The following is a 20,362-nucleotide window of genomic DNA, read 5'->3' on the forward strand; positions in this document are numbered from 1 at the left end:
AAAGGCCCACTTTATTTTTGTGTTGAATTTCCTGTGTGGCAGCTGTGACATGTTGGCATTAATTAATATTTGTGGCTAAATTTATTAACTTATTGACGTTACGCTTATTAATCCTAAATGTTGTTGTTTTTCCACTTTAATCTTATTAAAGTCATTTTGTCTTAAATGTTGTTGCTTCTAAATTCAAGTATTAAAATGTTTTAACTATAGATACCATACATTATTTGTTATTATTATTATGTGTTTGAATCATTTGTTGTAATTTATAAGCGTATCAAACCCAAACTAAAGTTCTCAGGGTTCACCATCTGTTTTTCATATCATGGTAGTGAACTTTATCTTTGCCTTTTGGACATTATGATTATTATATGGTGATTTTTTTTTTTTACACAGAAAACAAACATTAACTTAATGTTTGTCATATGCAACCCGATTGTTGGTAATCAGTTAATTTGAGATGGAGATAAATACTTTCCTGTTCTAACACAACTTCTTACTTCCTGATTGTCACTGCAGCACTCCTGCATCTCGGCTTTTCCCTCATTTCCTCTCTGCGGTTGACGACGGGAACTAAATGATGGATGACAGTCTGCAGAACCTCCCCGCGAGCCAGGACTCCTTCAGTGAGTTCTGGGCATCTGTGTAAGTCATGTTTTGGATTTGTTTACCGTTTAAAAAAAAAAAAAAGTCAGTTCACTCCAGATAAGTCAACTTGTCTGTTTTTGCAGCCAAACTCCCTCCATCGCCACCATCGCGGAGGCAATGGATGATCAACTGGTCAACTGGAGGTCATATGACCAGATTGAACATTTGGTAAGCATGCATTAAAGTTAATTACTGCAGGAAGAAGCTTTCTGTGAGATATCAATATTCATATGATTGTAACTTAAAGGGACAGTTCACCGGAAAATGAAAACCCACTCATTATCTACTCACCACTATGCAGGGGGAGGGGGGGTGAAGTGAAGTGTTGGATGCCACTAGACTCTTTTGGAGTTTCAGGGGTAAACAGTGTTGCAGCCAAATCCAATATAAGTAAAGTCACTTGGGGAACACTTCTTTAAATGTAATCGAACAAAAAAGGCCTCCATACTGCTCCTGTGGTGCTACCTGAAATAGCGATGCTACCGTGTACCCGTGCGAGTGCGTGTGCGTGTGCGAGTGCGTGTGTGTGCGTGTGTGTGTGTGCGATGGACATTTAATAATGAGTGAATTTTCGTTTAATTATCCCTTTTAAATCTTACCTTGTGTGATAATGGAGGCAGACTGACTCACTCTCATATATTTGTCCTTTTGCAGCTGGCAGATGGGCTTGATATGAATCTGTTTGAGCAGCTTCCAGAGACGGTAGCTAAAGACAGTGTTACTCCCCCGGCCTCCACCGTCCCAGTCACGACCGACTATCCTGGGGAGTACGGCTTCCAGCTCCGCTTCCAGAAGTCTGGCACAGCCAAATCTGTCACCTCCACTGTAAGAAATCAAGTTTACTTTTAAACTGACTGGAAAACGTGCTGCCTGTTATTTCAAAGGATAAACATACCAGAATTGATTTACTATTATCTTTATCACCAGCAAATTCATACTTTAGGCTAATGGTGTTTAAGTTTAACAGAATTATTCCGAATCTAAATGCTTGATCCCAAAAGTTACGTTTAACTCGCAGCAGGTTATCGTGCAACCAAACTTGGTGAGGAGCTCAGTCTGCGGTTTGAGCTCCGTGTCTGAGACAAAAGGAATTTCAGTGTTAAGGCGCCATTCACAGATTGAACCAAATTTCTTTCATTCATAGTTTAATTATTACTCACTCTTAACTGTGCTCCTGTCAAGTATTTTGTTAATAGACTAAATTACATTTAATCTTATCGTCAAAAACGTTAAAATGGAGTTTTGTGAATTGAAAAGTTTTATGAAACACTTTCGCCGTTCTCTAAAGTTGTTTTTTTTCAAGTTATTCAAAATGTTAAACGGGTAGAAACTCTCTATTAGATAAACATTAGTATAAAATATCTCAACTTACCACAGCACTGCGTTGGAAATCCATTCTTTGGTTTCTCTCATGGTTTCCTTCATGTGGAATCTCATTGTGGCGATTCGCTAAATCACTGCATTTGAAGAGCCAATGGCGTTAATGTCTCCATCATGACTCGTGCAGCAGCTCGCCATGGTTGGCCAGTTTGGTTGAGTGTTAGGCTGCTCTGACCTGAAACTCCCGCCCCCTTGTGCTCTGGTCTGTGGGTGAGGTGCAGTCTGCTTGTAAAGTGAAGCTCTGACATGACAGGACATGTTCCTGCCCTGTCTTCCTCCAGCACTGAAACGGTTAAAAACAGAATAAAGCAAGTTAAAAAAAATAGCATTTTGAGTTTGATAACTCTAGCCCCACTGATCTGGAGAAATCTACATGTAGTTTGTGTTTTTTCTTTAGAGTAGAACGTTTACTTTACCTACTTTTTGAGTAGTTTGCTTGTCTTTTCTGAAACAGATTTCAGACCAGGACTCGGTTTTGGAGTCGTCACATTCTGCTCTCCTTTCTCCGCAAGTGGAACGATTATATGCTGTGTGGCTTTCTCCCCGTGTTTCTCTCAGTTTTCGGAGCTTCTGAAAAAGCTGTATTGCCAGCTGGCTAAAACCAGCCCTGTGGAGGTGTTGTTGAGCAAGGAGCCTCCTCAGGGGGCTGTCCTCAGAGCCACAGCGGTCTACAAGAAGACTGAGCATGTGGCTGATGTGGTCCGTAGATGTCCCCATCACCAGAATGAGGACGGTAAGTAAAATGACCTTGTATGAGTGGTGGAAGAGAATTTGTCTTTGCCAGAAGAATCAGATTAAGCCCAGCAGGTCTGAGGTGAATTTTGTTCTGATTTGGTTTCGGGTGTGTGTTTTGTGTTCAGCTGTGGAGCATCGCAGCCACCTGATCAGACTGGAGGGCAGCCAGAGGGCTCAGTATTTTGAAGATCCAAACACGAAGAGGCAGAGTGTGACCGTCCCTTACGAACCCCCTCAGGTATGGTTCCTCACTCATTCTGTCTGAAGGGGAACATGTCTGCTCCATACTTACAAAAGTTCTTTTAGTTGTCTTTCTCTAACTATGAACCTCAGCAAGCAGTGACATTATAATTTTTTCTTCAGCTGGGCTCAGAGACCACGGCCATCCTGCTGAGCTTCATGTGCAACAGCTCATGCATGGGGGGGATGAACCGCAGACAGATCCTCACCATCCTGACCCTCGAGACACCAGAGTAAGTCTTGGCTTCTTCTTTTGTTTTATTCTTTATTTTCAGATAGCAGTGTATATATTACAAGAAATGTATAATTTGTTCTGTTTTGAGAGAGGAAAAGTTTCTACACTTAAGTAATAGAGTAATTTTTAGGAACATTGGATAGGAATAATAAATCAAAGTCTTGTTTAACAAGATGTGTTGGGTGGGGGAATTTTATTTTGGCATAGAAGTGGTATGGGGGGGGGATGGGCAAATGGCATGAGGAGATATTTGTTCACGATGTTGAAACTGTCTCATCTTGCAGCTTGTTTTAGATTTTTGTTTATGCAGCTTAGGAAACCTTTTCTTTCCTTTTTCTGACCCTTAAATCCGACTGTGCGTTTCCTTCCCAGGGGACTGGTGCTGGGCCGGAGATGCTTCGAGGTGCGTGTCTGTGCATGTCCAGGAAGGGACCGTAAAACCGACGAGGAGAGCAGCACCAAGACACCGAATGGCCCCAAACAGACCAAGAAGCGCAGTATGTTTGTGTTGCGTTACATTTGTTACTTCAGTTTTAATTTTTCTGTTCTGTTTCCTTTCTAACCTCGCTTTTGTTTTAGAACAAGCGCAGAGTAACCCTGCTCCGCAAACGACTACGGTGAGGAAGTCAAAGTCCTCCTCCAGCGCAGAGGAAGAAGACAAGGAGGTCTTTCTTCTTCACGTGAGTAAAGATGCAATGTGGCACAAAGCAGGATTTCTTCCTCACAGAATCTTCCGTGACATGAATAATTTCCCTTTCATTAATTCATTTTTTATTGCAGGTCAAAGGCCGAGAGCGCTTTGAAATGCTGAAAAAAATCAATGATGCTTTTGAGCTGGCGGATAAAGACAAGTAGGACATGCATCAAAAAACTAAACATTGCATTCAATTCCAAATGTCAATTAAAATTAATTTCTTATGTCAGTGTCCCTAACCCTTTTTTTCTTTTTTCTCTGCACCAGAGCCAAGAACAAAGTCTCTGTAAAGCAGGAGCTCCCTGTGCCCTCCAGCGGAAAGAGACTCGTGCAGAGGGGAGAGCGGAGCGACAGCGACTGAGCAGCTCGTTGCCTTGATCATGACGACAAACGTCATCTCTTAATCCTTCACAGCCTTCAGGTTTTATATCAGGTTATTTACTCGTCATCGGAACCCTAAAATCACCTCCTGCCACCCTATGCCAGAAAACTTGATCTGATAACTGTACTGCCTGACCGTTTACTGTACTGTAAGCACTGTACGGTGTTAATTAAACAAACTAATGAATAAAGGTGGAATGCATTGAAGAGGAGCGCAGTTCACTCTGTAAGCAGACCCTGACTCCTCCTCCTCCTCCTCCTCCTCCTCCTCACTGCTCTCACTCTACTATAGAGCTCCGGATTCAATCAGTGTTAAATTTGGGTGGGATTTTAATTTGAGTTTTAACGACTGTTTTTAAAATGTGTCATTCCTGTTGGCATTAATTATGCATTCCTTTTTTGTCAGATTTTAATTGGTTAAAAACCCAAAGATCTTTTTTTATTTGTTTTTTCTTTGTTCAACTGTTTTGTCAAAGTATTAATTATGATCAAGTGCGGTTTCAAACCCGAAAGTCCAAACCAAGGTTCTTTTGTTACATTGTTTACATTCGATGTTTGGTTTTCAAATTGAAATTCAGGGAGCGCACACAAGACGTTTGCATCACATACATGTGTCCTGGGCCGTGTCTACTTATCCGTGACATCGATTGGTTTGTAGACGGGCAAACGTTTTTTGGAAAAAGGTCAGCATGAAAAAAAAGTCTTTCCGTTTGAATGGATGAAATGAATATACCGGTTCACTTAGTTACTTTTGTTGCCACTTTAATATTACTATGCTATTACAAGCAGCAAAATGAACATCAGGCAATCCTGCAAACCGCTTCTGCTTCATTTTCTTCTGTAGTTTTCTGCTTCAACTTCCTGCAAATGGTTTTAAAAGTATCCAAACTATCCGAAGAAAGTTAGTCTGGTCTAAATTTTGCCCGAGGCCCCTTTCACACGTGTTGAGTTGGTTCCGACCTGGTTCCCGTCTGGACCAAACAACACTGGTGTGAAAGCGCCTTACATGTTCGGTGCAAAGATTTTAATTTTTTTAACAAACAGGCCGGAACCAACGTAAAGCTAAATGCCTGGAAATTAACAAAGATTGACAGAATTGATTTTAGTCCGTTTGTGTTTTTATTGTTAAGATCAGCTTGTTTTCATAGTCAACACAATGATTTCTGTTCAAATGAACACCGTTAGTTGGATGAGGGGCTGGCTGGATCACCCCCGAAAACCCAATCACATTTCTTTGGTACCTGTGAGTTTTTATACACAACAAAATTACACCTTGGAGGAAACGAGAGGATTTGCACTCATGCAGGAACATTTGTTTTTTTTATGTTTGGCAACAATCCCACTCTGATACAATATGACATCTTTCTTTTTATGGGACCTTTCAAAAAAATAACTTCAGGATTTTCGTTAAATGTTTTCTTCCATCCGCAAGTTTATCAGCACTCGAGTTCAACCAATCACTGTCGATGAATAAAACCACTCTAATTTCACACTGCCATTGAATGTGCATAAGGCATTTCCTTTTTTATTATTGTCTGTTTCTTTTATAGATTATTTTTGGGAACTTAGTTTTATATAAGAGGTTTATCTTTCTACTGTTTAGTTTTCATGTTTTTGTACTATTTTCCATTTTGTTAGTCAAAGCTTTAATCCGAAATAAACGCTTACCGTCACACAGTTGTCCTGTATTCTGTTATTTATTATCTATTAATGTTTTTGGTCTTTGCATCTGCTTCCTGACGGATTACTGTGCTGTTCTCATTTTTCATATCGGTGTTTTGCATTTCTCGGCGTTAAATGCAAAACCAGCAGCGTCTCACGGTGTTATCTGACCCGAGTGGAACAGAGCTGTGTTTTTTATTCAAATGTCTTATTGATGACCCGTGGATCAGATGTGTGTTTGTGTTCATATGACACCCCCCCCCCCCCCCCCCCCCCTCCTCCTCTTGAACGATTATTTCCTTCCCTGTTCAGAGAGGCAGAGGATTCATAGCTTGGGGGAGTAGTGAATTCAAGTCAAATGAATTCCAAACGTTTTTGAATAGCTTCAAACCCGGTTTGGTGGAATACTGTGTGGGTCCGACTGTTTTTATTTTACAGTAGCTGTTCTCTGGGGAAGTTATCCAGACTCCACTGGAAGACAACATGACAAAGTTTTCTCTTCAGGATAAAATCTGTAGTTTAGTACCTTGGGGTGAGTGTTATATTAATATCTATGCACAGCACAATCCTTAGGCTCAGTGTTAAGTGCTGCAAATAATGATTTACTCTGTCTTTTAATATGCTTTTTTATTTATTTATTTGATATTTTGTTACGTCAATGGAAAATAATGAAAAATTCACATTGTAATTGTCTGGATGCCAAGGTGATGTTTCCAAATGGGAATTTGTCTGTCAGTGTAAATGTTAGATTTTATATTTTTTACAGACAATCCTTGGTTTTTTGCGAAGCCGGTGGTAAATGTAATTATTTTAGTTTGCTTGTTAAAGGCCTGTAAATCAATTTATATTAATTATCTGTCCTATTTGCTACAGCACCAGAAACAACTGTTTATTAAATGAAACTTAACTTCACACAGTGAGTTCAACCTGAAGACTTCAAAGTTCGAGACAAAATATTGTTCATAACGATCTTGGAAGTGTGGTTTTGTGTTGTGTTTTTATCCATTTAAACTTACAATTTGAATTAATAGAGAATATTTTGACCTGTTTTATTATTTTATGCTGCAGCTATAGATACTAACTAGCTGTAGTTCAGTCAAGTTGGTGTGATTGTAGAAACGGTTCAGATTTTAATGGGTAATAGAAAATAACATGATTGCTGGAACCCGAGAACGTGCACAGATTAAACTTTGTCGTGCATGTTGGGAGTCTTGACCTCATCTCCACTGTTTGTACGCCTCTGTGCAGCACTGATGATGATGATGATGCACGGCGAGGCCGAGCCCGAGTTCGAGTTCTTCCTCCAGCCCGGACATCTGACCTGGAACGGGGCCAGGAACCACTGCCAGGTACAGAATTAACCTCAGCTTCATGTAGACGAGGCTGAAACGTGAGGTGTGTGAAAACACTGGAAACGTTGTGACTTAAATTACTGAGGCTCCCTCAGTGGATATGATTTACAATAAGGAACTGGTGAATTTCTGGAGCAGTGGTGGAAAATTGATCCAAAGCAGGAAGCTGTAAAGTCTTATCAGTCAGGAAGTCATTTCCTAAACACAGGAAATGACCAGAAGTAGATTGAGAGAAGCACTTCCTGGTACCAGTCTCAGGTTCGTATGCTGAATTTAAGACCACAACCTCACGGAGTTCTGAGAACCTTCAAACGTCCAAGGGATATTCAATGAAATAAGCTCAGTTCTGTTGTAAAAGAGTAACTGAATATTTCCATCTGTCATCAGGTCTGTTTCAAGGAGCTGGTGACTGTGACCGACAAAAACACCCAGGTCATTGCCCAGACACTAACCTCTGACTCCTGGATCGGCCTCCGCAAACATCTCCCCCCCACCCGTAACTCCAATCCCTCCAGTATGCCGTGGAGCCACTGGGCAAACGGGGACCTCCTCACCTACCAGAACTGGTACCCTGGTTGGCCTGTGTTGAATTCCCCCGGGGGCGAAACAACCGAGGGACGGAGGGACTTGTGTGTGGCCACGCTCAGTTTTGGGGCTTGGGTTGAAAAGAACTGCTCCGAGCTTCTGCCTTATGTTTGTTATGATGGTAAGACTCATTTTAATTTATTATATTATTATCCATTACTTACTTAATATTTACTCCAGTGTTATATGCCATACTAAGATCTTGTTTACTGCATAAGTACATATTGATTTTTGTTTTTATTAATGTCTCCCTCCATGACGTTCTAGAGCGTTCCTCTGGCCAAGTCAGCGTGACTGCCGTGACAACCAGTGGCGCCACTTTCACTTGGCAGCCCGTGGCTGGTGGCATCAGCCATTACCGCGTCGAGGTCGGAGGTGGCATCCACCTGACGGCAAACAGCACCGATCTGACCTATGACCTTTCCAACCTGACAGCGGGCACCCGCTACTCCATCCAGGTGTTCCCTGTTAAATGTGAGCGGACCCTGAACCCACAGGTCGTCACCTTCTACACCAGTGAGTCACATTCAACCGCGTCATTTAGATTTGTTTACGCCAAACGCACAGATCTGCTGTGTCACAGAGAACGAGGAAAGAGAAGAGATGTAACGTGTTCTGTCTCAGTGCAGAAATGAGATTGTCGATTGTGATCTGCAAGATGAGTCAAAAGGGGATTTGTAGTTTTTCAAGAAACTCCGGTTCTTCTTGCTACTTACTTCCTTTATTTTTCTTTGTCCTTGCAATATAGATTTTGTTTCATAAAATATGACTTTACTCTCATAATATTACGACATTATTTTCTTCATATGACCCAAATACTCCATCATAGCATCTCATCTACCAAAGGAACTTTCTTTCCAGCTCTAGTTGTTTTCATTTTGATTTCAGCCGGTTTTCTTTTTAACTGTATGTTTGGAGTTTTTGTTCATTTCAAATATTATTTTACAATGTGAACGATTTCACAAATCACAAATCTCTTTCGCAGAACCTAACAAAGTCCCAAACCTCAATGTGACCATGGTGACGGAAACGTCAGTGTCTCTGAGCTGGAACAAACCATCTGGACACGTGGATTTCTACCAAGTTGAGGTCCACGGTGTTAAGCGTTCCGAAACCACAGAGGGGTCAGAGGTCGACGGTTTGACGCCTGGAATCAGTCACACGTTCACCGTCCTCTCAGGACTCTTGAACGACCCCGCTTGGAGCGAAGCATCGCACATCACGACAGCTACAAGTGGGTTTATATCACAGAACTAAACACAGTTAAATGGTTATAATAGTATTAAACCTGCATGTAACACATAATGTACCGTTTTTAACTTTTCTATATTTGATCCGGTACAGAACATAAACAGGAAATGCAGTGCATGTCCGAGACCAGTGAAAATTCCTTAAATGAGGAAGACTTTTATATTCGGTTGTTTCTTCCTCGTACAATGTGAAATTCAAACCAGTGAAGCCACGTCTGACCTGAACAGTTAAACCTGTGACGTTGTTGTTGTAATGTTTTTTTTTCCTCTGTCAGAGCCTTCAAAAGTGTCCAACCTGAGTGTGTCTGAAAATACCCCAAACTCTCTGCTGCTCAGCTGGACGCCGCCTGAGGGGAACACCACACATTTCCGGGTGCAGGCCATGAATGACATTAATGAGTAGGTGTTTGGAGACACACACAGTTTGAGTTCTTTCGGGGCCAATGTCTCATCCTTCCACCAAGTTTTCGTAACAATCCGTTGTGTAGCTTTTGTGTAATCCTGCTGACAAACAAACAAAACGGGGGTGAAAAGAAAATCTCCTTAGCAGAGGTAACAAAGACGACGACTATAAGAGGAAAAGAAAATCAGCAAAGAAGATGCAAACTATGATGGATAATTTGACCTTTTTTCTTTTATTTTCCTGAAATATCTCAAAGTCTTGTCTCTAATTTGCTTTTTGTCTGTAAGCAGCCAAATAAATTGAACATGTGAAAAAAAAGAAGAGAGAAACCCAATGACCAGAAGTCATAATACAAAAATATATAAAATATGCAACCTAAATATAGAACTACAAATACAGGCTTAATACTAACTGTGGCTCCTACTATAGAGATGGATGGATGGATGGATGGATGGATGGATGGATGGATGGATGGATGGATTGATTGATTGATTGATTGATTGATTGATTGATTGATGGATGGATTTATTTTCTGTTAAATAAGTAAGTGCATGTCCCCTCTTTGTTTATCCGATCATGTGACTGCTCCAAACTCTTAAAGCATCAGAATGAACAATAACAATGTTTCTGGATTCACTAGACATCTTTGATTTGAACTCACTGAGCACAGGTTTATTATTACTGACCGGAACCCTGAACCTAAGTTGTAACTGTGTCTCCTCCGAACAGCAAACTGTTTGAGAGTGTGGTGGGACGCGAGTGGACTCATACTCGGCAGGAGGTGAGAGTGACGGGGCTGCCGGTCGGCACCAAGATAACCCTGAGTGTGGTAGCCATCGCCTCTGGCACCGTGGAGGCAGACAAAGTGACCATCGTCGACTACACCGGTAACTCTCTGCTGTACGGCGTCACTGCTTACGAGCACAAACTCCGTCCTGCTGTCCTGAAATGTCTCCTAATCTGTCCTCTGTGACTCCTGCTTTAGCCCCTGAGCCGATTTCAAACCTCATCTTAGAGTCGACTGTAGACTCCCTCAAGGCCACCTGGAGCCGGCCTGCTGGCAGCTACTCGTCTTTTAACGTCACGCTGCGGCTGGACGGTCGGGATGTGGATACGACAGCAGACGGGACCAAGCCTGTGAAGAACTTTCACTGGCTGAAGGCTGGAGCCAAGTACACAGTGATCGTCCGCAGTGTGAGTGGACATCTCCAAAGTCAGCCGCTGGAAAAATCCAAATTCACCCGTGAGTGAACATTTTCCTGTGTTTCTACGCTGTTAAAGGTTCTGATCATCGATGACTTTAGCCCTGGTTGATTCAACAACACCTGTAGATGGAATACTGCAGTAAAGCTGGTGTATCTCTTCACAATACACGCGAACAAACACATTGTTCTACTCAAGAAATCAGTAGTTAATGGGACTTTTGTCATGACGCCACGATTGCACGTGGTGTGAGTAGTTTCCAACACAACAGCAGAACACCGAGTTGTGCAGCCTCTCACTTAACTTAACGAATATCTCCACCAATCAATCAATGAGTCGATCAAACTTGACCAATAAAGGAGAGTTGAGATGATAAAATAATAATAATACATTTTCATTTCTTTCCCTTTCCCCATTGGTTCAGTGCCGCGCCCGTCCACTGGTGCCACTGTCATTTCCACCGGCAGGGACCGACTCACCTTCCAGTGGACGGCCCCTGACAACATAGGGACACCCACGTACCTGGTGACCCTCACCTCCATCTTCTGGGACCAACACTGGTCGTTCAATCTGGTCAACATAAGCACGCACACGTTTCAGAACCTGACCTCAGGGACCAGGTACACGTTTCAGGTGCGAACCGTGACAGATGAAGCGCAAAGTTCCCCAGTGACCATTTCCCACCTCACAGGTGAGGATCTCAGTGATGAAGCTTTAGTCTTTACTTTACTTGACCAATCCATTTTCCTTCTTTTTTTGTTTGTTTTAACTTTGCATTTTTCGCTGGAATCAGCTGACCATGCAAATTCCACAGCAGGAATGAGCGAGTGACTTCCTCTTTACTCGTCTCTGTTTGTTCCCCAGAGGTCGACAAAAGAGAAGTCAGTCTGTCCATGTTGTGCTCCTCCTCAGAGCCTCTCCTCTGTGCTAACGACGCCACAGAGGAAAGTGTGTTCCGTCAGGTACGTCGTTCACCACCATTTTTATTTGAAAAAAATGGTTGGAAATCTTTTATGTCCATCAACAACCTTTCAAAATCAATGTGTTGTCCATTGCAGCTGAAGGCACATTTTAATCATCTACTGGGGGACCATGTTTTCTGGAAACTCGAGAAGCAAGAAAGTGAAAACACAATTTCTTAATTTTCAGTGATATTGATGAAGGTAATTTGATTGTGTTTTCTGGTTTGGATTTTTCATCAATGAGTTATTTATGCTTTCACTGCAGTTTCAGAAATTAGAATATTAAGCTTGTGTGTGTGTGACTTTTATCCCCCCAAAAAGAATTAAGAATTATATATAATATATATATATTATATATATATATATAAACTGTATATATATATATATATATCAACTGTATATATATACAGTTTATATAATGTGCACTGATTACATTCAGAATTTCAAGAATCAACAAATGTAAAACATTAATAAACTTAATACCTTTAATGTTGTTCTGCGTGTATTGAAAACATTTGGAATACATGAAAAGATACTTTAAGACAAAATGTAAATACTAAGTCAAATTCTTTTTTACCTTATGCATTTTTATTTTTTTGCATATTTAACCCTGACAGAAATGGATTATTTTTTCATTTTCAAACAGATAATAAATAATCATTCTTTAATATTTAACACTAATCTTCAATTTGCTTTCATTAACATTTTAAATGCGTAAATAATACCCATAAAATATATATTATCAGATTATTTCAAGGCAAAATGAAAGAATCAAAAGCCGGACAAAGGCGGGAAATTCTGTTTTTCTGTCTGTTTTTCCAAATAACAGCTCTACCAGATTTGATTTTTGATGTTTTATTACGGGAAGAGAATGAATCGATCAGATCAGCAGATAAACATACAAACATGTAGAGGAGTGTCGGATATTCACAGGAAATCAAAAACAGTGAATAAACGCACATATAACAACCCATACAACACCTCCAGCCTCTGAGATGCTGCTGGTATAAATACTTAGTGCAGATGTCGGCTGCTGGTTCTCTACACGCCCTGCCAGCTTCCTCTGCTCGGGTTTTTTTTAGAACACTTTCAGAACAATTTCTTGAGCTCTTATGTTGAAGTGAGCTGTTGTAATATGAGGAAGGGGCGGGAGTGGTCACATTCACTTCAGCTGCGAGGGTGAAGGTGTCATCATTGATGAGAGGACGAGCGGTGAAAGAGACAGAAGAGGGTCAAGTACCAGCATGGAGCTGAGCGCGAGACACAGTGGCCATGAGGAGGAAGAGGAGGAGGAGGAGGAGGAGGAGGAAGAAGAGGAAGAAGAAACACCTGCAGGCGAGTTAAAGAGCATCTCACACACCAAAAAAAACACTTTAATTTCGCAATAAGGAAAGATTGTGACTGTATATGTGCCTCACAGTGTAACGCTCTTGCACTCTTGTACTTTTTAGTACTTTGTGTATTTATACTGAAGTATTCTGAACAGTAACAGTTTTCCTGCTTTCACACCCGGAAGATATCTCAGTTTGTGTGTCGTCTGAGTCTAAGTCTTTGGTTTTTACTTTATCATTACAAATCTACAATTCCAGCAATTAAATAGTCAAATTTTGATGATTAAGCTTTTGAAAATTGGAAACTAACATTCAAAGTTTCAACATGATAAAGAAATTAGATTACCCGTCTTTAAAATAAAACTACTAGAAGAGAGTTACAACGGACAACGTTTCTCTATCCTCAGTTCAAACGGGTATTGATTATTCTGTATTTTATTATTTCTAATCCACACTTTGCTAATTGAAATCTGTGCTTTTCAAAAGCCAGAAAATGACTTATTTTTATTTTTTTACAGATGCAGGATCCTGTCGAATCTGTCATCCGACAACTGGAGTGATTGTTGCCATGGTAACACTTACCATCGTCACGACTGGACTCCTTTTGTCCCTGGTGTTATTTGGTGAGTATCAGTTTTCAGTTCATTTCGAGGCTGGTGAGTGACTCCTGAAATTTAAACGTTCCGAAAAGGGTGACGATTTGATCAAATATAGATTTGAGACTTGTTAGCAACAATTCCCATCTTTCAAATCTGGAAGGAGTTCTGTGCCTTTGTCTGTTTGTCTGTGAGCAACTCAAACTCACCTCACGTTTTTCCGATCATCGGGTCGACTTGTGTTCATATGTTGAAATGAATCCGTCAGCCACGTTGGGAGCAGCACCGGAGGGTCCTCGGACCCCCAGCACCTCAGGAGAGGAGCTGGTGGAGCGACTGCAGCAGTGTCGGACGGAGCGCCATGATCTGGGCCTGATGCTCCAGACTGTCACTCAAGGTCATTCACGCTTTTCCTCTCTGGCCTCCTGCAGTTTACTAGATTCAAGGATTGTGCATTCACCATTTTCTGATTGTATATCTGAGATTTTTAAAGACAAAGTGAAATTTAGCCTCACGAAATCACGGCTGAATCTTGCAGTGTTGCATCACATCGACCAGGATTCTCCTTCCTGTTTCACATAGACTCCAGATGCAGGGTGTGTCCCGGCGGTTGGCTTTGGTGGAGGCATCACTGCTACTTCTTCTCTGTGGGACTCGAGGAAAATCGTCAGTGGAGTGGGAGCGCCGAGTTTTGTCGGGGACACAACGGCAGCCTGGCTGTGATTAAGGACTCTGCAGAAATGGTAAACAGCAAATAGCTCAAGGAGAAAGTTACAAAAAGAGTGAATTTTCAGGTTACATTTTGGAAATAGAATTCCCTAAACATCGCTTTCATTCTCAGGAGTTTATCCAAGGTGTGATGAGCAGGTTCCCTCACCTCCCCTTCCTGTGGGTGGGACTGACGGACGCCCAGCAGGAGGGTCTCTGGCTGTGGGGAGACGGGACGGACGTCCAGCACTACATGCCGTGAGTCCAGATCCACTGGTGCTCGGGTCACGTGCGGGACAAATCAGTAATGTTGCAAAAGACATTATTGATCTTTATTCATATTTTATTGTATAGTAACACACAAGCGTCATAATATTTGAGTTTACAATTTTTATTTTTACAATGATATAATACATTTATACTGTACATCCATATACATATATACATTATATATTGACATGCTCACACATACATTTAATCTAAAACTATATAAACTTTTATACGTAGTACATATTATATATATTTTATTTGGATCTGTGCAGGTCAGGTGGACTTTACTCTTATTCCGTGTGTGTGTGTGTGTGTCCGTGTGTGTGTGTGTGTGTGTGTGTGTGTGTGTGTGTGTGTGTCTGTGCGTGTGTGTGTGCGTGTTGAAGGTTGGCGGTGGATTGGGACGCTGATCACAGGGACTGTGCCGACCTGAGGGGGGGTGGGAGTCTCTTCGCCGCAGACTGTGATGCGTACGGGCCGTGGGTTTGTAAGAGAGAGTCCTGACCGGCTGCACACACAACCAACACACAACTTTATATTTATTTACTCACAACGTGCTGATAGAAAAATCTAATTCCTCTCCAGTCACACGTACAAAGTTACTAATTTCTTTGAATGAAAAGTGAAGGAAATGTGTCCAAGGACTTTTTTTTAACAGAGCTTTATATTCTAATAAATACGATTTACACATTTAATTATAACTTTCCTCTGTGAAATGTATATACATGAAGTGTTTGCTGTGTATATGTGGAAGTGCATGTGTGTATGTCTGCATGTTCATGTAACTGTTAGAGAAAAGACTTTATAAATACTTTTTCTTATAAAATTGATTGTTTTAGATAATTCTTTTAATATATGCTCTTTTTAGCTTTTACAGTTTTTGTCAGTTTGTTATAAAAAAGATCATCATTTCTAACATGTATGTATTTTTTATTGTGCTATGATCAGTAAACTTTTTCTTTTGTTGTATCGTTAGCACTTAGATGTAGCTCAGTCCTTATCCTTTATCTTTATTTAACTCCGGTTTCATTCAGTTCTAAGGGAGAAATTTAAATTTAAAGTTTAAATTCTAAATATTTTCTTTTGAAAGTCTCATGTGAATTTTAAATGTAACTGGTGACTCTGCTTTTCAACATCACTGCTTTAAAGACGAATTACATTCTTTCATGTGTCCAATAAAACTCATTGAGGTTCCATCTCTCTGTCAGTTTGAGATCTTGTGTGGGGGCATGATTCTCATGAGCGTGCGACCATCCAGCGGAGCAAACAGAGGGTACAGCTTCTCTCTGAAGGTCCCAGTGAAGGTGTAGATGTGGGTCTTTGTTTCTGCGTTGTAGAACGAGATCTGTCCTTCTTCGTAGTCTAGGTAGATCCCCATACGTTTAGGCACGAGGCCGACCGGCAGCGGCGTGTCCGGCTTAGTGCAGGCGAAGAAGTCGTGAGTGCTGCGCCACAGGGCCCAGAAGCCCTGCTTGGGGTTCATCGGGAAGCGCCCCTTCCGCTTGGAGACGGCGGTGGTCAGTCCAACGCGCCAGTAGCCATGGTTGGCTATGTCCACCTCCCAGTAGTGGCGGCCGCTGCTGTAGCCCTCCCAAGCCAGCGCGCACGGCCAGCTGTCGAAGCGCTGGGGGTTGTCAGGGAGCTCAGATGGTTTGATGCCCTCCTGCACCATGCGCTGGTCGTCTGACACCTGCAGCCACGGGTGGTTGGTCATGGGGTCGACAAGCACATCGGCTGTAGGGAACAAGCGATAATTCAGGTTATCTGATGTTTGCTGTTTGCCCAGTTGTCATGTGAGGTGAAGCAAGGGGAAGGTCCAGGCTGATCTTACCTGAGGCACTGCAGATCCAACTCCAAACTGAAAAGAGAGAAACAGACGTTATAGTTTTTTAATTAGAAATGCTCTTCAGGCTTTTCGAAATGAGTCAAACTCAAAGATCTGCACCAGGCGATGAAGGGTGAACATCCATCAGTCGCCCTGTGGAAGATTCCTAGGTCAACACAATCTGGAGGGATTTAAAAAATACACACCTGAGTTGGGGATGTATCTTGGAATTCCTGCTATCCAGGTCTTTTGCTTTGCCAGTAACCAAACTTGTGAAATCATCCTCTAGAAAAAAAAGATAAAAAATAAAGCATGTTTGACGAGAGCACGATTCCTTTATTTTTCTTTATATGTGAACCTTCAAGAAGACACCTCCCTCCCTCACAGCCGGCTATCCTTGGTTTTATATCACCATCAGTGCCAGAGACTTTAACATTAAATTAAAGTCCAAAAGGACGTAAACATGTAAAAAAAGCCACAATATCACATCAAGTATTCAAGCCAAACTCTCGTGGAATGAGAAACGACACCATCGTCTGCAAATGTGATGATATTTTATCTGCAAAGTCATTATCAGTTCTCAAAGTCCATTGATATCAGGGCAGCAGTCGATCAGAGTCATATAAACTGAATCACCTGGTTCATTTATTGAGCTCCAGCACGTATTCCAGGAGCAGGGTTCACTCAAATCACACGTTGCATAATTTCATAACCTGGTCACATTGCCGTTGAATGCAGCTTTAAGAATTTGCGAGCTATGACAAAAAATATGATTATGGTGGTGTCTGTGTCTGTGGTCCTGGCGGCTCACCGTGCTGTCTTCCTTGAGCAGAGACCAGGTGATGAACTCCAGCAGAGGCATCAGCTTGACCAGCCGCTTCTTCTTCAGGCCCAACAGACGCAGCACTTTGCCCAGATCCTCGCTCTGAACGCCGCAACTCTGCAGCAAACACAGACAGTTCCTTTTAGACGCTAGATTTGACACAGTGCACACAGATAACGTTTTGTTTTGCTGGCATTAGAGCGAAAGACATTGTTTCACGCTTCTTAAACGAGCTGAACCTGGTACGTTTTATTTACCGAAACCTTCGCTCAAGTATTTTGGACTTTGCTGTCACCTCAGTTGCTTTCTGCAGCTCCTTGGCCCACTCCGTGATCCTCACATGTGCTTCCTCATTTGCGTCCTTGTCTTCCTTATTTTCCTGACACTCAGACACCCAGGGGCTTTCCGTCAGGAGCTGAGGACACAAAGTGGGTAAGTGGATATTGCTGCTACTTGACCACACTCGGCACATCCACCCACTGGTCTTTGTACCGACCTTGTCGACATGACTGAGTTCGTCGGCCCACTCCAGGATCAGTTTCCTGCTCTCCTCGAGACTCTGCTCGGTACGCGGGTCTGAACGTTTTGCCTCCTTCTTACTGGGGCCTTCCTCTGCGTCCCATCCGCCCTGTTGAAACACAAGACAACAAACTGTCAGACAACATCAGACGCTCTTCAAAACTTAGTGGTGTGTTGCTATGAGAATTAGACGACTTCAGGCACAGACATTTCTGGAATCCTGGTAAAAAACAATCCGCTGCAGCCGATTTGCAGCTTAAATCTGTTTTAAATGTGACTCATGTGGGAATTTGTGCATTTACAGATTTCAAAAGGGCCGTTGGTTAAAGTCAAATGGGTTCATAAGTACAGTAGAGCTCATTGTCCCAGTCCTGGGTTACTGTGCAGCAAGGCAGAGGGTCGTGCAGCCTGGTTGTAAAAGAGTAAAATCCTATCCTATCAGCATCCAGCTGCATGAACAGAAAGTAATCACTAATCCAGTTTATGTGATCATAAATCCTGGTTCACATAAACTCCTTCTCCTCTCAACAGGGGGAAAAACTGTCAGCGTGAGTCCTTACGGGAAACTTGCAAACCTTATCTCCAGCTATGAACTTTAAACAGGGAGAAATAGTCAGCTAAATAAGTCTGTGACTTCCTGTCTGAAACAAAAGCCTCTTGTCTGGTTTGTTGGTTGACTCATCTGCTGAGCTCTCTCTCTCTCTCTCTCTCTCTCTCTCTCTCTCTCTCTCTCTCTCTCTCTCTCTCTCTCTCTCTCTCTCTTCCCTCAGCTCCTACCTTGCACACTTGGTCCACTTGCTCTTTCCAGTGTTGGATGAACAACACGCACTCCTGCAGGCTGCGCAGATCCTTCAGGCTGTTCTGACGAGGATGCTGCTGCTTGAAACGCAAAACGGGCGAAATTTAAACATTTGTTCAGGCTCAGATGGGAAGTTCAACAATGTCATGCAGGCGTTTTTTCTACTAAATCCAGAGTCTGTGGTGCACCTGTGAGTGTTTGGTGAGGTTGTTGGGGTGGGCGGCTCTGCTGGGGGCCGAGCTGTGGGCCTGGAGGTTCTCCTCTGGCAGGGTCCAGCGCAGGGCCCCGATGGAGCTGCTCTGGGTGGTGCTGCCGTCCTCCAACTCTGCAGAGGGACAAAACAGTTTGAGTAACGGACACGTTTGATCCGCACAACTGAGTCCCTGGAGAAAATGAAAGGACTTTTAAGTTCACATTTTTCTGGAAGAAATAAATCAGTGTGATTCCCAAATAGAAATCAAATCTGATTGTTGGTCTTGAAGGATGTCCAACATTTTACAGCCCCAATTAAAGCCGATATTAAAGTTAGCTATCAGGGTTGGATTAAATTTGCACTCTGTGACATTGCATTATCACCACAGGCTGATCAAAGGTTATAAGTTGCAGAAGGAGCATATTACATTTTTCAAAATACCCACTTTTGGAAGTTTTCAGGATGCTCTTCATCTTGATGGTGGCGTCCTCACTCCTGTGAAGAAGAGATCTCATGAAAAAACTCAATAGAATTTGGAAGAAGTATGAAAGAAATCACCCAAAAACTAAAACGTTTTCTTTTTTCTTTTAGATGATGATTCCACAAGCAAAGGACAAGAAAATGAAAAAACTCCATCTCAAGTAAAAGTGTAAGTATCATTAACTTAGTGTACTTTAAATATCAAAGTAAAATTACTCTTCATACAAGAAATATGACTCCTGTCAGTTTTATAACATTAATTATTAAATAAGAGGCTTATTGTTACTGATACGTGAAGTAAAAATGTACATGTAGCAAAATATTATAGTACTATCATTTAATTGTCTTTAAGAAAATAGAAATGAATGTGAAAAATATTCAAGTGTAAACACGAAACACAATATTGAGAAGCACACGATTTCTCTGGTAATTCATCTAATTATATAATTCATATTATAAAGATGCTATATATTTGCTCTATTACTAATTTACTTTGACTTTAAATCTTGTTGTTTTCAACTTAACTTACTTATCAAACAAACAAATAATTTATATGTTAATGTGGCATTTGACCACAACTAAGTCAATAACAAAGAGGTGTATATCAATGTTCCTTAATAATATATTTTTTGTCAAGTTTAGAAAACCTGTATTTTCTTAAGGTTGGTGATTACATGCAAAAAAAATAAACTTAAATAGAAAGAAAATACAGTGCTGAATAGAAATATACCTACAATGCAATATAATTATATTAAAACTGTACAAAACATCATAAATTCAAATGAAAACATGTTACGGATTCAGTCATATCACAGTTCCCAGAGTGCATGAAGTTCATCCTACCTGTGGTCTGGGGGAGCGGTGGTGCAGCTCTGCAGGTGGAGAAGACTGGACAGCCGCTGCTGCTGCTCCAGTCTATTTGTCCCTGCCTGCGTCTCCCTGGTCTTTGGACTCCTTTATGGCCTCGGAGGCGGGGGAACGTTCTGCAGGAGCGAGCTGACACGAAACCCTCGCCGCTGCCCGGCAGCTGCTGGCACGTCAGCCATGAGGGCAGATAGTCTTTATAACTGTGATAAGTGAGTGGATATCGC

At 41.7% G+C, this 20,362-nt stretch overlaps 4 protein-coding genes across 6 annotated transcripts in view; 3 read left to right on the forward strand and 1 right to left on the reverse strand.

Moving 5' to 3' along the window:
* The window catches only part of tp53 (tumor protein p53), a 5,698-nt gene extending 733 nt beyond the window's left edge, over positions 1 to 4,965 (forward strand). The window contains exons 2-12 of one of the 2 annotated variants that reach the window (XM_034569213.1): positions 471 to 478; positions 547 to 642; positions 729 to 813; positions 1,300 to 1,470; positions 2,584 to 2,758; positions 2,886 to 2,998; positions 3,124 to 3,233; positions 3,608 to 3,732; positions 3,815 to 3,915; positions 4,016 to 4,086; positions 4,197 to 4,965. In XM_034569213.1, the coding sequence (XP_034425104.1) occupies positions 575 to 642; positions 729 to 813; positions 1,300 to 1,470; positions 2,584 to 2,758; positions 2,886 to 2,998; positions 3,124 to 3,233; positions 3,608 to 3,732; positions 3,815 to 3,915; positions 4,016 to 4,086; positions 4,197 to 4,290 (1,113 nt within the window). In that variant the 5' untranslated portion in view covers positions 471 to 478; positions 547 to 574 and the 3' untranslated portion in view covers positions 4,291 to 4,965. Of the gene's footprint in view, positions 1 to 470; positions 479 to 516; positions 643 to 728; positions 814 to 1,299; positions 1,471 to 2,583; positions 2,759 to 2,885; positions 2,999 to 3,123; positions 3,234 to 3,607; positions 3,733 to 3,814; positions 3,916 to 4,015; positions 4,087 to 4,196 lie in introns of both variants that reach the window. The other variant, XM_034569214.1, reaches the window with a different exon arrangement.
* A 1,393-nt stretch (positions 4,966 to 6,358) lies between these two features.
* On the forward strand, positions 6,359 to 11,596 carry LOC117752165 (receptor-type tyrosine-protein phosphatase H-like). Its single transcript, XM_034569356.1, has 10 exons — positions 6,359 to 6,504; positions 7,221 to 7,321; positions 7,712 to 8,030; positions 8,177 to 8,425; positions 8,895 to 9,143; positions 9,435 to 9,558; positions 10,292 to 10,449; positions 10,548 to 10,805; positions 11,190 to 11,456; positions 11,559 to 11,596. The coding sequence occupies exons 1-10, from the start codon at positions 6,456 to 6,458 to the stop codon at positions 11,594 to 11,596; spliced, it is 1,812 nt and encodes a 603-aa protein (XP_034425247.1). The 5' UTR covers positions 6,359 to 6,455.
* A 1,165-nt stretch (positions 11,597 to 12,761) lies between these two features.
* On the forward strand, positions 12,762 to 16,362 carry LOC117752072 (CD209 antigen-like protein E). Of its 2 annotated transcripts, none has more exons than XM_034569229.1 (6): positions 12,762 to 13,062; positions 13,577 to 13,681; positions 13,923 to 14,051; positions 14,237 to 14,397; positions 14,496 to 14,648; positions 16,257 to 16,362. In XM_034569229.1, exons 1-5 carry the CDS (start codon positions 12,972 to 12,974, stop codon positions 14,622 to 14,624), a joined length of 615 nt encoding a protein of 204 aa, XP_034425120.1. In that variant the 5' UTR covers positions 12,762 to 12,971; the 3' UTR covers positions 14,625 to 14,648; positions 16,257 to 16,362. The 2 variants fall into 2 exon arrangements, with proteins under 2 accessions (XP_034425120.1, XP_034425119.1); XM_034569228.1 differs by lacking the exon at positions 16,257 to 16,362 and adding an exon at positions 15,019 to 15,327 and having other exon boundaries at positions 12,763 to 13,062; positions 14,496 to 14,620.
* si:dkey-219e21.2 (nuclear factor 7, brain) lies at positions 15,753 to 20,135 on the reverse strand. Its single transcript, XM_034569207.1, has 10 exons — positions 20,115 to 20,135; positions 19,237 to 19,286; positions 18,787 to 18,923; positions 18,577 to 18,678; positions 17,777 to 17,908; positions 17,576 to 17,695; positions 17,269 to 17,397; positions 16,664 to 16,742; positions 16,464 to 16,490; positions 15,753 to 16,366 (listed from the first exon to the last, which is right to left on the reverse strand). The coding sequence occupies exons 2-10, from the start codon at positions 19,262 to 19,264 to the stop codon at positions 15,837 to 15,839; spliced, it is 1,284 nt and encodes a 427-aa protein (XP_034425098.1). The 5' UTR covers positions 19,265 to 19,286; positions 20,115 to 20,135; the 3' UTR covers positions 15,753 to 15,836.
* Between the last annotated feature and the right edge of the window lie 227 nt (positions 20,136 to 20,362).

This window comes from Hippoglossus hippoglossus, chromosome 18 (genome assembly GCF_009819705.1).
Source record: "Hippoglossus hippoglossus isolate fHipHip1 chromosome 18, fHipHip1.pri, whole genome shotgun sequence".
Classification (NCBI taxonomy): domain Eukaryota; kingdom Metazoa; phylum Chordata; class Actinopteri; order Pleuronectiformes; family Pleuronectidae; genus Hippoglossus; species Hippoglossus hippoglossus.

Excerpts from the sequence above, each read along its gene's own strand:
- LOC117752165 (XM_034569356.1), top strand. The coding sequence starts at position 6,456 with ATGACAAAGTTTTCTCTTCAGGATAAAATCTGTAGTTTAGTACCTTGG. Across the intron at positions 9,559-10,291 it reads GCCATGAATGACATTAATGA|CAAACTGTTTGAGAGTGTGG; the intron begins GTAGGTGTTTGG and ends TCCTCCGAACAG. Across the intron at positions 10,806-11,189 it reads GGAAAAATCCAAATTCACCC|TGCCGCGCCCGTCCACTGGT; the intron begins GTGAGTGAACAT and ends CCATTGGTTCAG.
- LOC117752072 (XM_034569228.1), top strand. The coding sequence starts at position 12,972 with ATGGAGCTGAGCGCGAGACACAGTGGCCATGAGGAGGAAGAGGAGGAG. Across the intron at positions 13,063-13,576 it reads GGAAGAAGAAACACCTGCAG|ATGCAGGATCCTGTCGAATC; the intron begins GCGAGTTAAAGA and ends ATTTTTTTACAG. Across the intron at positions 14,052-14,236 it reads GCTCCAGACTGTCACTCAAG|ACTCCAGATGCAGGGTGTGT; the intron begins GTCATTCACGCT and ends TGTTTCACATAG.
- si:dkey-219e21.2 (XM_034569207.1), bottom strand. The coding sequence starts at position 19,264 with ATGAAGAGCATCCTGAAAACTTCCAAAA. Across the intron at positions 18,924-19,236 it reads CATCCTGAAAACTTCCAAAA|AGTTGGAGGACGGCAGCACC; the intron begins GTGGGTATTTTG and ends GTCCCTCTGCAG. Across the intron at positions 17,909-18,576 it reads AAGTGGACCAAGTGTGCAAG|GGCGGATGGGACGCAGAGGA; the intron begins GTAGGAGCTGAG and ends GTGTTTCAACAG.